The sequence below is a fragment of the Typopeltis vanoorti genome, chromosome 9 (genome assembly GCF_054136105.1).
Source record: "Typopeltis vanoorti isolate ZY-2024b chromosome 9, IOZ_Tvanoo_1.0, whole genome shotgun sequence".
NCBI classification, from domain to species: Eukaryota; Metazoa; Arthropoda; class Arachnida; order Uropygi; family Thelyphonidae; genus Typopeltis; species Typopeltis vanoorti.
In genome coordinates, this window is record NC_143557.1 from 126,234,646 (window position 1) to 126,252,654 (window position 18,009).

Genomic DNA, 18,009 nt, shown 5'->3' on the forward strand with positions numbered 1-18,009 from the left:
TTTCCTGCTAATCAAGATTTTTCTTTGTGTTTAATGTCGAATATTATAGCTATGGTTTTCTTTCCCTAATCATCATTCATCTTATATAGATAGGTCTAGATTAGTGCGGATAATGAATCCCATGAAGTGGTCGCATTATTTGAATTTATAATTATATGTAAATTAGTCTAGCTCAACAGAAATAGGCAATGTAAAATTTTAAACATGTTTTTTTATACGTTTATTAATGATATATTACAGTAAAAGATAAAAAGAATATAATTTAAATTTATTGTTAACAAAAAAAAAAAAAAAACATGGACAAGGTGTCAGTCCAAGAGGAGAACTAATGTCACTGGTGTATTAAGAGGAAGAGCTAGTTAAGAAAAAGCCTAGCTGTTAACAAAAAAAAAAAAGCATCTAACGCATATCATTTGACAGCAAACAGTTCCAGTTGTTACAATTAAGGCTTGGTTGATGAAGTAGGGTTTCAGTACTTTGAATAACTGTTCATATCTGTGCAATAGTTTAGTATTTTCTTGTATTCTATGGTTTGCATTTTTTATTTCCTTGATGTTCATAATACATTTAATGACTGATCTTCAGGTTTGTCCATGGTATGATAGATGCATGAACATGGTACTTGGTATACTCCATGTAGCAGCATCATTGTTGAGTTTGTCTTTTGGAGAGGGTAACAAGATAATGAATTTGGTTAGTCAATTTAAAGGGGACAATAAGTTGGTATCTTTTCATGATCTTTGCCGCTCGTTTAGAAATGCCTTTGATGTAAGATATGGAAGCCCTGTGAAGTTCTTCTCTTGGATGTTAACTATTTTTTGTGCTATTCTTGGGTTGTACCTATTTAGTAGAACTATTCATTTGTTGGTTTCCAATTTCTGTTTAGGCAATCCCTCGGAGGAATAAACTTGTTTGTTTGTTCCTTGTCTGGTCGCTATGCACATTACAAATTTTGCAGTCTACAGAATAGGCTGAGTGTAAAGCTATGACCTTGGCTTATGCCATTTGGAATGTGCTAAATTTTATTTGGGATGATGGTTTATACTTGTTGGAAAACCAGGATTTTGATAGCAAAGAGTTGAATGCCCTCAGTCAGAAGAATTATTTCACTCAGATTAGGTACTTGGCCAGGAGAGAGCAGAAGCAGTAATAAGATGCATGGAAATCATCAGGTCATCTCATTTAGTGTTGATTGTGCCAGAGAACACTGGACTAAGATTGAGCATTGTTAATTTTGAATTTGTAGAAAAGGAAATGTGCCTAAGGTTATGGTCATGATTACTAAGCCACCTGACACCTATAATTTGTGTTAGATCATTTCTGACAGAAAATACTTCAACTACCCAGGCCTGATCCACAAAGTTAAAAAAGAGAAGCAAGGTTGAATTATGAACTAAGATTTCTAAGGATGATGGTCTGTCTTTGAATAAATTAGACTGTAGTTCTTTCAGAGATCCGAGTGAATGTTGAATTATTCAAGCAAATTAAAACAACACTGTTGGGAAACATTTTAGCTGTAATATATAAACCTGGAGTAACAGATCATAAAGAGCAGATTCTATGTTTGCTGAAGCTACCAGTTTGAGAAATAACAGACTAAGCTTTGGTATATATAAGTGATAGTGCACATCATTTAAGTTTGAATTGAGACTATGCTATGAATGTTATCAAAATGATTTTAATTTTCTTTTGAATTTTATTGGGCAATATTATTTGCTTTTAAGATGAACAATGGGGTGATGGTTTGACTAACTATTCTCACAAAGACTATAGCCTTTGCAATAAACTGTCAACCCACAATCTAATACCTTGTAAATGCCAACACAAAGAAAGTCATAGAAAGACTTTCTATGACTTATGTTTGGGGTGGAACTTTTACTAGCTGAAGAAGCCTCTTGTTTCATTACCATTGGATTCGATTCTGTGTGCTATCTAGTGGCCTTAGTACAAGCCATGAAAGGGTGTATAGAAATGTGTAATCAAGGTTATTTGATGGGGTCTTACATAGAGGCCTATTTAAACTATCTTCTTATAGTCTATTCTGCACCCATTGTAATTAATGGATGGGTAGTTCTTCAGTAGTTTACTATTCACCATAATGGATGTATTTATTTCTTTAGATTTTTATCATGATGCTGGGAGATATATTCTGATGACTTTCATTATTTTAAATAGAACTGAGGCAAGGGCAAAGGAATGATAATTATTTGAATGGTCTTAAATGTAGGTTGCTGGGGTGCTGTTCAAAATAGTAGGTCAAGTTTTGATGTCTACAAGTGATGGTGCACATTGTTTAAACTTGTTGAGAATGTGTTGGTGAAATGGATAAATCCTTTTCACAGTGAGTGTTTATTTTTGTTTTTGAAGTTTCTTTGTGTTCATGTTTTTGTTTTATACTCAGTACTAACAAATTTTCTTATGTTGCCTCTCTTGGTTGTTTAAAGTTAGGTAAGAGTTATGAGGTTTGTAGGATGAAGGACCTATAAGCACGCCCAGTTTCTGGATCATTGCATGCCTTCAACAGTTCCCCTGCATTTCACTATACTTGGACCTCCTCCAGGCACAGCTTGGCAGATTAAGTGCAGCAGGAACTTTTACTAGCTGAAGAAGCCTCTTGTTTCATTACCATTGGATTCGATTCTGTGTGCTATCTAGTGGCCTTAGTACAAGCCATGAAAGGGTGTATAGAAATGTGTAATCAAGGTTATTTGATGGGGTCTTACATAGAGGCCTACTTAAACTATCTTTTTATAGTCTATTCTGCACATTGTAATTAATGGATGGGTAGTTCTTCAGTAGTTTACTATTCACCATAATGGATATATTTATTTCTTTAGAATTTTTATCAGTGCCAAAATATCAGAGCTCTGTATTCCTCTTCATTTGAAACCATGCAGTGATCGTGCCAATTCTTCAGTTTGCATGAGCAGAACATTGTCAATTTCAGTTCAATGAAAACACAGTGCTGTCTTTTTTACAAGAAAGATCTCATTCCTTGACCTTAAATAATATTGTCCCATTTCTCTTCTTCTGTTGGTATAGTCTCTCCTGGCAAAAAAGATGTAGCCTCCTCAGCTTCCAGAAAGCTTGACATCCTTTTCTGTTCAAGATACGGTTTCCTACCTGTAAAACTGCCAACCCTATATAAATCCAGAATCTTCTCAACCTTGGGATGACATACAAAAAAAGTTCGACATGCTCATTCAAGCCACTTTCTCACAGACTTTCTTTTCTATCTTGTGCCTCTTATAAAGGTATTTTTATGAACAGCATTCTAACAAATGTGTTTGGTATCCCTTCACTTTCTTTTAAACCAAGAAGTAAGCAGCTGCTGATCAACATCTATTTACAAATCAACTGAACTAGTTACTATTTCTTTGTTCATTCCATCTACTTCTGAAACAACTTTTCTCGAGTAGGATTTTTCCAAACAATACAGCCTCCAGCTCTTCACAAATTAAAAACAGATTATTTTTCTTTTTATGGCATTCATCTCCTTTGTATGCTTTCTTATGCAGGATTATTATGAAATAAAAGGAGGGAAAATTTGATTGCCACCAAAGGTTATAAACCTGTAGTATATTGTGTGGTGAACAGGCTAGGGATTTTGTTCCCTATTTTGATTAATTATACATGACTTAAATGACAAGTATGAAGTGTACCTGCAGCATTATTTTATTTGAAATTATTTAGGTTCCGAGTCTTGCTGTTAGACTAAAGTATATGAATTGTATTTATTAAGGTTTGGTAAATGTCAGGACAGTAGTAGGATGCCCTGTAATATTAGCAGCAGGACACTAATGTATCTGATTACAGCTTTTCTCCACAGAAGATAAAAGATTACCTTTAAAATTAATTATATTTTATTTTTAATAGGAGTTGGAAGCTATCAAAGCAAGAGTCAGAGAAATGGAGGAGGAAGCAGAAAAGCTAAAGCAGATGCAGAGTGAAGTTGAAAAACAGATGGCGTTAAGTCCACCTTGTAAGCTAGTTTGACACCGCTTTAATTCATATTATGGTTTTCATGTTAAACTTATATTATGATTTTGAAATGGAGATTTGTTCATTCTAAGAGGAACAAGACGAGGGAAGAAGATTAAGTAGTTCTCGTTTATGCTTCTAATATTTAGTACTGATAGATATGAATATGTTGAAAGCCGTTTTTTAAGCAGTAAACTCAGTTTGCATTTTATTCACTTTTCAGCTGGACTTTTAGGCTTATCACTTGAAGAGAAAATGGAGGTTGACTCTCGTTCTGTCTATGTAGGAAATGTGAGTAACAATTTACTTCTTGGTTATTTACTTTGCACAAGTGTTAAGCTTTTTAATTTAAAATATTTTTGTCTGTTAATTGTTTTCTGTATGGTCTGTATAAAGGGAAAAGCGTGCAATGTCAGAACACCAGATAACCCGTCTTCAATTGGAAAAAAAACCATATATAACTAGATCTCTTGCATCATGTTGAGAAGGTCATTTCATCCAGCTGAAGGATGCACATGCACATATGTACCTAAAAAAAAAATAAAAATATTCATGATTATTAATTACAGTTCAAAATTATCGTTACTAAAATTTTGACATTTTTAAGTAGTCATTGCAATTAAAATTTGAAAGATCTTACATGAAGAATTTTTGTATTGTTCCAAGGGATCCTGTGGTTAGTAGCAATTCTGATTACTTTAGTCTGACTGCAAGACAAGATTTCTCAGGAAAGAAAACTACTAATCTCTGCCCTGGTGCCTCTGTAGTTCAGTGCACACTGGAAATGTTGAAAAATCTGCATTCAAATTCTTTCCAGACCACAAAGAACCTTTATAAGCACTTTTCAACAAATGATCAGTTAGCTGTTGTTGTATAGCTAACTCAACAACCAGAGAATGCATGTAATCAAGATATCTGCTTTAAAATAAGAATGTAAGTAGGCACAATTTCATTAAATAACAGATTGCTTATGTACATTTATTTATTAGAAACATTTCTTTCCATGTATTATAGGCATCATTACAAAAAATGGAACAAAATAATATACAACTTAACAGAGAAAAAAATTAGTGTGCCACAAAAGCAATAAGGTATACCATTCTGTTTTATATTTTGTACTGGTAACACACTTGTGATAAATGGACAAAAATTTTACTAATAAATAATTACATGTAAGTCATCTGTTTAATGAATACATGCTTGTTGGCAGATAGGATTAACTGGCCCATCATAGCATTTATTATTAATTGCTTCCATAGTCTAATTGGAATGAAAATGCATTCTCCTCTTTGGTGAGAAAAGACATTCATTAGAATCCTGTCATACGACAAATCTATAATGGTTTTTCAATTGTTGACAGATAGCAGTGTCATCTCTCACAACTCAATTTTTCCTCTTGCAGAAACACTGTGCAGTTGGTGGTGTAGTGAGGATTGGATCATCTGTGGTGAGTTATGTGACCATGACAATCTGTTGATTCAAATATCACCATCAAATAACATGTGAATGTAACTTATTTATTACAATTGTTTGACCGTGATAATTGTCATACTTTAGTATTTGTGACATCTGGTTCTCATTGTGTTTGGTAATACACTGGTTATAGTTTAATTTTTACTTTAATCCAGCTTTGTGCGAACATGTAAAATTGGGTATTTTACTTGTCAGTGCATTTTATAGTAGTGTGATCTATTAGAATAATGCTTTTATCCTTTCATTATGCTTGGCTGACTTATTCATGACATTCCACTTTCTGGGTGTCATCAAGAACATGATTTCAATAGTATATGAGATGTGCAATTTGTAGTGATAAATGCTCTATATATTTATAGGTAGATTATGGTGCAACTGCAGAAGAACTGGAGCAACATTTTCATGGCTGTGGGTCAATTAATCGTGTTACTATTTTATGTGATAAATATTCTGGCCATCCTAAAGGGTAAACTTAAGTTTTTCTATGTAACAAAGTTTTCATAAGATTGTGATTTTTTATTTTATTGTTTCATATGATTCCTTAACTTTCAATGACAAAAATGTCATTGAAGACAGAAAGAAATATTTTAATAATGCAGTCAACTCTCACTCTAGTAAACGCCGCTGTAATAAACTTACTAGCTTTCACACACACTAGTGAAGATAATGATAGAAAAATCAGCTAACACCTTTTATTCTCTAGGGAGTAGGCAAGGGTGTTTTAGCTCTATCTAGCTTTGCTAGATTGCATAGGCAGTTCAGTCTTCTGATAGCTGGTCCAAGATTCACTAACTTTAAGCAGCATCCAGTGTGAAGAGATGGCAAACAAGTGCAACTATCTTGTGGTCCCTAACATAATGTGTTATTGTCTGAAATAGTGTGGATTCTACAGTCCATTTTCTTGAGTTTCTAGGAGAAAAAAAAACTGCTTGTCTATGTCAGAAATTTAATAGCTCAGGAACCAATTGAAGAAAGGCTTAGAAAAAGTTCATCTAATCCTTGACTAGAATTGAACTTAAGTTTCTCTACAGGTGGCCTAGCACTGTAGATGCAAACACCTTCCACTGAGCTACACAGGCCTGCTCTCAAGATAAGTTGTGCTAAAGGAAATTTGCTGTAGCAGATGGTTTGTCATACTGCATAGAAAACTATGCACTATAACAAACTGTTGCTATAATCTCTACAACCTTTTTTATAGTGAGAGTTGACTATTATATCATTTATTTAAAATGCACACAAACATTGAGTTGTTAATTGTTTATTTGTATGAGCAAGATACGTTTCTGAGAATGTCTTAGTCGATTTTATGTAACTCGGATCCCTGATGAACAGTGCATATATGGTAGTAATAATAATAATACCCCTGTGCTCGCTGCTACTGTAAAGATGCTGCACTTACGCCATGTGGGTTTGTTTACATGCACGGACGAAACTAGTTCCCGAATTATTAATTATTACGAATGGGGAGCCCATTTGTAAGTACGGAGTGCTGTAAATCAGGTCGATCGTAACCCTGGGAATGCCTATATTTATTTTACGTGATAAATAAAAAGCAACTTGTAATGATTAAATGCTTTATTTATGAAATTTTAATTATATTCTTCATATGCTACTGACTGAGCTTTTTTGAGTAAAATGGTCTGCAGACTTGATTCCAGTATATATTCTGAATACAGAAATGTTGTCACTAATTTTCATTCATGGTGCTCATTTTGATGTCATGTAAGGTTAGCAAAGTTACTACTTTGCTAACCTTACATAACATCACGAGGGTGACTTATATTTACTCAAATATAAGTCACCCTCGTGTATAACTTGCATCCCTGATTTTACTTTAGAAAAAAAGAAATTAAAAAGTTTCGCATATACCTCGCACAAGAAAAAAATAAAATAAACACGTTCATGTTGGGGCGATAGTAAGTCACTTCCAACAGCCACTGTACTGCAGAATGCAAGAAAAACAGTTAGTTTTATTGTATCACTGAATAAGATACAGAGACATTAGAAGTCTGTGTAATATGTTTCACAACAAATAGTGCAATTAAAGACAACTGAGATAAAAATGGCACTAACTATAATAAATTTAGTTTAATTCTTTAGCCAAGTGTGAGCAAACAAAGTTTGCGCTTGAAAGTATCTTCAGGACTGGGTTAAGGTAGTACAACACCGGGCAACTTGTTGCAAAGGTGGAGCAAGATAACATCACTCCTATCTCAGTATCTCCCATAATGCAAAACACATCTCCTTGCGGATATGTATATTGTTATGCAGTGCCACTACCCAGACTAGTTTTGACCTTTATTGAGGTCTCTTCAGTGGGAGCCAGGCCCAAGTGGAGATACCAGGCAGAAGCATTAGCAAGGTCATTAAATTACTCTAAATCCAGAGTAATTTAATAAAAAGGTGGCACACCGTTTGGCAACTCCTATCAGTAGAGATGACTTTGCTAATGCTTCTGCCTGGTATCTCCACTTGGGCCTGGCTCCCACTGAAGAGACCTCAATAAAGGTCGAAACTAGTCTGGGTAGTGGCCCTTCCCTTAATGCATAACAATACATATCTGCAAGGAGATGTGGTTTGCATTACGGGAGATACTGAGATAGAAATGATGTTAGCTTGCTCCACCTTTGCAACGAGTTGCCCGGTGTTGTACTACCTTGCCCCAGTCCTGAAGATACTTTCAGGCGCAAACTTTGTTTGCTCACACTTGGATAAAGGATTAAACTAAATTTATTATAGTCTAACCAAGTGAAAAAATAAACTTTCAACATCTTTCGGCACTAACTAATGAATTATATGTCCCTTCTCACAGAAACTATGCTGTATAGACTCAAGCAAAACCATATGTTGCTCTGGCAAACACAGTACCTAACTAAAAACTATTGTCCAATTTTCAATGTCATTAAGACAGATCACAAAGGCTAACTTCAAATAAAATGCAACCAAAGGGTTGAAAATTTGTGTGAGTTGAGCCTTCCTGTGCGACGCAGATGCGGTACACAAATGGTAATGAGAAGTTCCATCGGAATGATAAACAGCTACAACACCACCCCATCGTGAACTTGTTAAAACTAAAAAATATATAATGGATGTTGTTATGGCAGTTTCAGATGTTATGAAATTTGGTTGAAGAGAAGTAGCATTTCAACACAGCAATTGTTGGGTCACACGATCTTTTGTTAATACTGCACCAATCATGCACGTCTTCATAGCTGCTCTATCTCTACTGTCCTACCATTGCTGTCTGTTTCGCGCTCAGCTTTCACTTTTCATTAGTCATTCATGAAGGATTATTCATTATGTATCTCAAGTCTTGTAAATTACTGGTAATTTTTACTTAAATAATGGAAAAGAAGATGATGCTATTTGAGTAGATGACTTTGAAGATGCACACAAGGAAGTAGCAATAACAAATAAAAGATTCTTGGTAAGTCATGCCCATTTTCAGTTTTTTCCTGAAAACTATAGTTTCTGATAATCCCTGCATATCTTTCTCATTGTTTCTTTTTTTTTTTTTTTTATTTGGGGGGGGTTGCAAGTTATATTCAAGTAAATACGGTATGTTAGTATTCTTAAGTTTATCAGTGTTATTTAGTGTTGTGAGCACGTTACCAACTAATTTGTAATCTTGTTTTAATTTAAAAAAAAATAGGGAAAAAAAGCATATTCATTCCAAATTAGGTGAACTGCCTTTTTTAACTAACATATCAACTTTTATTGTTAAATAAACACTAATAAGTTTCAAGTTTTTTATTAATGTTGATCTACCAAAGACATTAGATGATCAATTCTTTCAAGATACTGAAACAATGCTGAGTTTGTTTGTATAATTTCATTCAGAACATTTTGATACTTTCTGTTAACTTGACAAACTTTGGAAGATGCATAATTTACCTTAGACCACTGCCTTGATCATTGTTGAAATTACATGCTCTGGTTTTCTTTACATCACCCTGATGTTTCATTTTGCAATTGTTTCAGACTGCTTCAGCTTCAGCATGTGGGTTTGAACTTAACATTTCTCTGCTTATACTATTTGGCCATTCATTCTTCAAAAATGTCTTTAAAAAAATAATTATGCATCATTCTGTTTGCAGGAAAAAAGCCACCTGATAAAACTTTGGTATAATATTGAAACATTTCAAAACATTCAAATCAAACTTGTATTTATGCTTGATAGTACATTCACTACCTGAGGAGGAACATTAATTGTAGATTATTTTCTTAGTTGAAGTGTATTGAGATTAAAGAATATAAATTGCATATATTATAATGCTTTCCCTTTTGTAGGTAAAGCTGTAATGTAGTATGCTACAGAAAATCTAAAAATGGAAGTTATTAGCAGAGTTTCTTTGTTCAGGATTCTCTGTCCAGTCGGTTTCCATACAGCATTTGGTAATGTGTTGCTAATAGATCTCACCATGATTATGATTATGAATGTTTTGTTACAGTTAATAGAGTGAAATTCTCCATCTGCCAATTATTCTTTACTATAGTGTTTCCCAGATTTTTCCTATGATAGAACACTTCACAAATCTTGAAATTTTCACAGAACACCTTGGTGTTTTGTAATGTATTAATAATTAAAATTATGGCATAATCATAAAGAGTATTAGTACACTTATGTATATTTTGTGACATATTGACAAATATAAAATTACATTTAAATCAGTTATCAATCATCACTGGACTAATGAAATCTTGTAGCATATTGTAGTTTCCTCAGGCCAACATCATTAAATTAATTTGTGCTGATTTTCATTGACATATCCCATTCTGATCACCAAAAATTTATATTATAAGTACTTACGAGTGAATGCAGACTTTCTCCTGTGTACTGGTAGTTTCCCCCCACCTTTTGTACATACTGGAGATCACTTTGTATGCTGGAGGTGGATGAATCATTATCTGTTGCATCACAAACACCTTCAATAAGAGATTTCTTAACAGCAAAATTAAACAAAGTCCCTTGTCTCTTATTCATATTAAAATTTAAATCTGTAGGCCTATTACTTTAAAAAAAAAATCACCGCACTGGTTTCGAAACAGGCACTTTCACTCTACAATACAAACTTGCAAAGAAAGTTTTCAGTATTACTAGATTTGAGAACCGGATACAGACTACTTTGATCTTCAATTTCAGTGGAAAAATTTTCTTTATACTTCCTTGTTGATTGGTCACTAACATTTGCAATACAGATGTTATTTCTTTCAGTTTTGAGAACAGAGGATATGCTACCCATTGTTGTAATCGGCTTGCAGGCAATTGTTATGACCAGTCATAAACAGCAGTATTCCCTTTCCCGAATTACTTCCATGTTTAAAAATACACGGCTTGGTCACTGACATCATGGAACACTTATTCACTTTCCACGGAACACAATTTGGGAAACCCTGCTTTACTACATATTTCATGTATTTTCCAGCTGATCTTACCTGAAACAAAGAACTGAAAAATATGCTTTGGGTTAACAAATAGAAGTCTGTTGTAACAGAAATTTACGAATGTATTTGAATACATATAATAAATACAACACACCCACACTCTCTGCTTGGGAAGAAGTCAATGGACAATCCCATGGGCAAAGTGCATCATGCCATGTCACGTGTTTGTAGCCAGTATAAATTGTAGGAATATGATGCTCCCAAGTCAGTGCAACTGTGTTCTGGGTAAAATGGCTGCAAGAAGGGAACTGATGGAGTTTGTAAGAGGCCTTGTGATAGGATGCCATGTTGCAGGCCCATCTGTTCAGCAAATTGTTGACAAAATTGGGACATTACAGGTCAACAATCGGTGATACCATACTAAGATGGAAGTGTAAGGAGTCAACTGCAAGTGCTATCCCATTGTGGACTACTGACCATAGGATGCTATGAAGGATAATATGTAAAAAATGCCATTAATTGGCCCACACATTGAATGTGGAGTTCTAAGCATCAACTGGAACATGAATCTTTGCAAAAACTTCAGAACATGGGTTTGAATGGCAGGACTGCAAAATACAAGCCCCACATTACCTGAACCAACATGCAACATCTTTGTGTAATTTTCTCAGATTTGTTATTGTTTCTAAGTTTAAAAAATTGAATTATTGAGTAAAGGATTTTTCTTGCTTTGCAGAAACAGTATTATGAATTAAAATGTTTGGGGGAATAATTTTATTTTTCTTTATTGTGTGTTTTATATAATATGCAGTATATATGTCTTGTGTTATTTCAGGTTTGCATACATTGAATTTGCTGACAAGGACTCTGTTCAGACTGCGATGGCACTAGATGAATCATTATTTAGGGGACGTCAAATAAAGGTGTGATTTATATAAATTGTTGCTGTGTCTAGAATTTAATTGTAAGCTGGAAATGAACAGCTGTCCTTTTTCAGCAAAATTTCCACTTTATATATTAATTACATAGTACAGTGATTTATATGTATGAATTGAAAAAATATTTACAAAATTTAAAGTGAAATAAATTTTTCACTTAAGTATTTATTTCTGTTACAAATATGTGACAGAAATTGTACTGTTAATTAGCTATGTTATTTCATTTTGAAGATAAAACAAAAGGTTTTCTTTCTTATTTAAAATAATTTAAATAGATGAGTATATTCATATCAACGAATTAAGTATTTAATGAGATGATAGTACTAAAATGTTAAGTAAAAACAATATTCTATTCTTAACTTGAAAAGCAAACATATTGATTGTACCAACCCAAGGATTAATTGTTCTGATCTGAGACTAACATAGTATTCAAAAGGTAGAATATTAACAATGGATTTAAAAATAAAAAAAAGTGATCCACATGATATGAGGTAGAAATAACAGGATGTGGATGAGATGCAGTAAATTATATAGATATAGAAGCTGTTGATGACTGATAAGAATTCCCAGATTTTTGGCAAAAAAAATACATCCTACTGCTTACATTTTTTCATATCAGTAAACACTTAGATAAACTGGATTCTGTGTTGAAAAGAGATTACAACAACACTGATCATATATATGAGAAAGATGAGGTTCCATGTCTATTATTTAAAAAAAAGTTAAAGCCCTACTGCATTGCTCTAATTTAAATTGGATAGCTACCTCTCCTTGCCAAAAATCTCAAAAGTTTCATTCTTATCAACTATTAAAAGTTACATTTTTGTCATCCATGTATAAAACGTTACGTTTTACTACATCTCTCCCACATCTCATTGTTCATTATACCATCACACGGCACGTTTTTAAAAAATCCATTGTTAGTGTTCTACCTTGTTTTTACTGACCTACTACTGAAGATTACCTGTTAGCTTCAGATTGAAATGTTTGGCAAATAGTTTTATTTGTTTTAATCAATATATTTTTGTCAGCAGCTTAAAGTTGGTGGCTACATAATGTAGCATGAAACTAGAACCAAAACCCTATGTAAGAAACAGAACTAAAGAGATTTTAAAACCTTAGTTGCAGAATAATGAAGACCTCCACACACATTCCTAGTCTTGCCAGAGACTGTTTCACACCTGCAGTAAAACTAGGTAGTATCTGGGTGTTCTTCATATTGGATATGAAAATCACCTGATGAGTTCAGCTTTAGTAAGCAGCTGGTAACTTTCTTCTTTTTACTGTGGTAAAAGTTAAATATTGAAAAAACTAGAAAATCGGGTAGATAGACATGTGAGAAACATTTTGTTTTATGTGATAGCTAACTCAAAAAGATGAAGCAAATATGGAAGCATGGTGGGTAGAATAAATTAAATATAATAGTGAGCAATGTACATTGCTTGATGACATACAAAATAATAGAGCCTGGTCCTCACTGACATTTCAGGTTCAATATCTAAACTGCAGGAAGTATTTTAACAGAGTACAGCTTACTTGTGTTAAGTTTAATAAAACTGTATCCAAGGGGTATGATAGACAAGAGACAATCATTTTACTGTTTAGGTTTGGTTTGTATATCAAAACTTTTCACTTATCTTTAGAACTTATGAAAGGAGCTAGTTTCTGAATTGAACACTGCAGAGCTGTTAAAATATTTCTTTCAAATTCATGGTACTGAACTTTTTCTCCATTAGACTTTGGGTAGAAAAAGATACCATGCTGAGACAGATTCGATTGTTGTTTTCTTTTTTGGTTCATGTAGATTCTCAGTCTTCTTCAAGATAGATGGATGCTAATGATTATCCAGTTTAACGAAAGTACATCATCATCACAAGATATTAGATAAATCCCAGAATAAGATAAGAGAAGTAATTTATCTTTAGAACTTATGAAAGGAGCTAGTTTCTGAATTGAACACTGCGGAGCTGTTAAAATCTTTCTCTCAAATTCATGGTACTGAAGAGTTTTGCAGTATTTAGAAATGCTGTGATTGTAAAAGATATAAATACAAAAGGCTTACTTAATTCATCAATAATAAATCATTGATTAAATATTTTGATTTCAGTTTAATAGATCATCCTCAGTGAGCAGCCATTTCAATCTAGTTGGAATATATCGAATTTTATCCACACACACGGGGTACAAGAACCTTTAGCTCACTAGTGCCACATGTAAAGTGCAGATAAGGATTGCAAAAGAAGAAATCTATTTACATTGTTTTATGGGATAAAAAGACAAGTGATGCGAAATCATTAGCCTGTATATATATATATATATATATATATATATATATATATATATATATATATATATATATATATATATATATATATATATATATATATATATATATATATATATATATATATATATATGAACTGTCCAGTTCTTAAAGAGCTGGAGATTTGAGGATGTTAGGAAACGCATTATGAGAAAGGCTGTTCCATGGGACTAAGGTAGGTGGAATAAATGAAGAACAAGAGAAGCAAGTTTGATGTGTTGGGTGTTTGCTGCTCTTTGTGGAGGAATGCTGTTTGCCACTTCACTGGAGCAGTGACCATGGAAGTACCTGTAGAAGAGATACAGAGCTGAACCATTGAATCTATGAGAGGTTGAAGTGAACTTGTTGTAAGGAAAGGGTCATCTATGAGCTGAATTGCTCTCCTCTGGATAGCAAGAAGAATTTTTGGGGAGGTTTTAGGTGTGTACAGTATTCTAACGATGGGTAGATTCGGTATTTATATAGGGTTATTAGTTGGGGGGTGTAAAATAACTTCTTGAGCAGGAGTTTTTCCCACTTGGTTATAATATAAATTAAAAATGCCAAGAAATTATATTCTTGGTTTAATCCTTTATCCAAGTGTAAGCAAACAGTTTGCACCTGCAGTAATTTCAGGACTGGGCAACTTGTATATAGAGTCTAATTGCTTCACATCACTTGCCTTTGTATCCCATAATGCAAAGCACATATCCTTACGGACACATATGATGCTATGCATTATGGGAAGGATCACTACCCAGACAGGTTTTCACCTTTATTGCGTTTCATCCGTGGGAGTCAGACCGAGGAGTGGATTCTAGGTGGGCACTTCTCTTTTACATGATAAACAAATTTCTTTTTCTGTGAACAGAGAACTGCAAGCCACCATCTGCCCGGTGTGAAATTGGGAGGTTCAAGATTAGAAGACAGTTTCTATCGTAAATTGAATCCTAGCAATAACCTTCCCATTATACACTTACAGATCTGCATCGGAGCCTGAGAAAACTTAAAGATCTCATGCACAAACCCGGTATTATACATACAACAGGAATTGCTATTAGAGGACAAGTGTTGCATGTGATTGTTTTTTCTGAGGACTGTAGAAATGAAAGATTATTTCATTTCAATTGATGTTATAATTTTTGTAAAGTAGGTGTGTCTGCATGCATGCATTTGCAAGCCACATTTACAGTGCTGGTATTCAAAGTCAAACACAGTGGAATAAGAAGGATTGTCCCTATTCTCTTAGGCAGCTACATCTGTTACTTGCATCTGCTCTCTTTCCAGGTTGGCAAAATCCAGCCTCCCCTCTGCAGACAATGCAGCCTGGCTATGGAAGCTCATACATAAAATTAATCAATTGCATATGTGTGGAGTGGGGCTCAAAACTGAGAATTTAACTACTCCTAGCTGAATTAGTTATTCTGAGCTTATTGGAAGGCTTTAAGCTCTATAGATATATATTCAAGTAACATCTCACCCAACTCGGAAACTAACTACTTTCCTTGATTCATCTAAAGCAGTGTTTCTCAAAGCGTGGTATGCAGGGGGGGATAACGAAAGGTCTTCAGGAGGGGGGTGTGTGGCAATTTTCAGCTATGCATCATTAACGCATGGAATCATTATTAAGAAAAATAAGAATTATTTTAAACATATATATTTCTCAATAAATTATATATTATGTATGAATTCTCCTACTAAAATTGCAAGTTACTATCGCCATGAAGTTCACATCCTGGCATGATCTATTATTATTTTGATAAGGGGATACTTGGTAATAATGAAAAGTTAAGAAGGGATACGTGGATATCTGAAGTTTGAGAAACATTGATCTAGTGGATGTCTTGCTTATCTTACACTGGCATTTATCAAGTCCTGTGTTCTTGTGTATTTTCATACTCTAGACCAGTATTTCCCAAACTTTTCCTACAACGGAACACTATCCTGAAATTTTCACGGAACATCTTGGTTATTTTGTAATGTATTAATTAATAATTAATTGTTAATTACCTGATTTTTTTATTATCATTAATAATTGATCATTAATTAATAACTAATTAAACAAACATCATTAAATTAATTTGTGCTAATTTTCATTGACATATCCCATTCTGATCACCAAAAATTTATAATATTATAAGTACTTATGAGTGAATGCAGACTTTTTCTCCTGTGTAGTAGTTTTCCTCTCCTTTTATACATCCTGGAGATTGCTTTGTAGGCTGATAGTGGATGACTCACTATCTGTTGCTTCACAAACACCTTCAATAAGAGATTTCTTAATACCAAAATTTAAAAAAAAGTCTTGTCTCTTATTCATATTAAAATTTAAATCTGCAGGCCTATTACTTTTAAAAAAATCACGCACTACAGTTTCGAAACTTTCACCCTACAATACGAACTTGCGAAGAAAGTATTCACTATTACTAGATTTGAGAACTGGATACAGACCACCTTGATCTTCAATTTTAGTGGAAAAATTTTTTTTATACTTCCTTGCTGATTGGTCACTAAGATTTGCAACACAGGTGTTATTTCGTTCAGTTTTGAGAACAGAAGATGTGCCGCCCATTGTTGTAATCGGCTTGCAGGCAATTTTTATGATCGGTCATAAACAGCGGTATTCTCTTTTCCGATTGTTGAAAGATTTGGATGTGTGAAAATTAGCGATAATTCATGAATATTTCCATGTTTAAAAATATGCCGCATGGTCACTGACATTTGCTACACATGTCATTTCTTTCAGTTTTGAGAACAGAGGATATGCCGCCCATTGTTATAATTTGCTTGCAGGCAATTTTTATGATCGGTCATAAACAGCAGTATTCCCTTTCCCAAATGTTGAAAGGTTTCGATGTGTGAAAATTAATGATAATTCATGAATACTTTCACGTTTAAAAATACACAGCTTGGTCACTAACATTTGCTACACAGATGTTATTAGGCATTCTGGGTCTGAGCTTTTCGACATATTCACGAATATTATTCTCCTCAGAATATTTCCACTATAAAATATTTATTCATGAAAAATGCATTGAAAACTATAACAAATTCCAGGAGAACTTCTTGCAGAACACTTATTCACCTTCTGCGGAACACAGTTTGTGAAACCCTGTTCTAGTCCATCCAATTTCCAGTTGATTGAAGAACACTTCTACTTTGAACCAGAGCATTTAGGATTTCTCTCAGCATGCCATCTCTTTTACAAAAGGCATTTCTCACTGGTAAGGCTATATACATAGTTGTCTTTGCTAGCACCATGGTTAACTTAAAGTAGGTCTCTCCCATCTGCTGTACACATATGATTTTGTACATGCTACCATGTCACATCACTTGCTATATTTAATTTATTCTGTAATCATGCTTCTATATTTTTAATTTTTTTTCTGAGGTACCTACCATTGTAGTGAAGATGGGCTACAATTCCATTAGCGAAAATTTAGTTTAAGTAAAATATTTTTCACCTTTATTTATTTGTCTTTCTAGGTTTCCCATATAAATGATAAATTAACAAATCAACACTCATCATTTTCTGGTATATGTATCATCAAGGGATGTACCACATACAATGATAATATGCAATATCAATGCTGCTAGTAATAGTGATAGCAGAATTATATACCTTATTACTAATAACAAATTAATAATAAGGTATATTACTAATTTGTTATTAGTAATATACCTTATGGTATATTACTAATAACAAATATGACGTTAAAAGACATTTAAGTAAAAGTTGCAAGTCATGCAGTAAATATCAACAGAACTAATTACCTTTCACTAAGTTTCGTAATTCATTATCTATACTGCATATACAATGCTATCAAGTTTGACTGTATTGAAATCAGCTACTAAGATAACTGAGTATGATTCAGAGCATAAATAGATTGAATGAAAAGTGGTGAAAAAAAACTGAATAAAACGGATTGC

At 33.5% G+C, this 18,009-nt stretch overlaps 1 protein-coding gene across 1 annotated transcript in view; it reads left to right on the top strand.

The window, feature by feature from the left end:
• The window catches only part of Pabp2 (poly(A) binding protein nuclear 1), a 50,127-nt gene that overhangs the window by 5,363 nt on the left and 26,755 nt on the right, over window positions 1-18,009 (top strand). Inside the window, exons 3-6 of the mRNA XM_090398255.1 lie at window positions 3,877-3,982; window positions 4,205-4,272; window positions 5,814-5,920; window positions 11,675-11,762. Of these exons, the coding sequence (XP_090254381.1) occupies window positions 3,877-3,982; window positions 4,205-4,272; window positions 5,814-5,920; window positions 11,675-11,762 (369 nt within the window). The remainder of the gene's footprint in view (window positions 1-3,876; window positions 3,983-4,204; window positions 4,273-5,813; window positions 5,921-11,674; window positions 11,763-18,009) is intronic.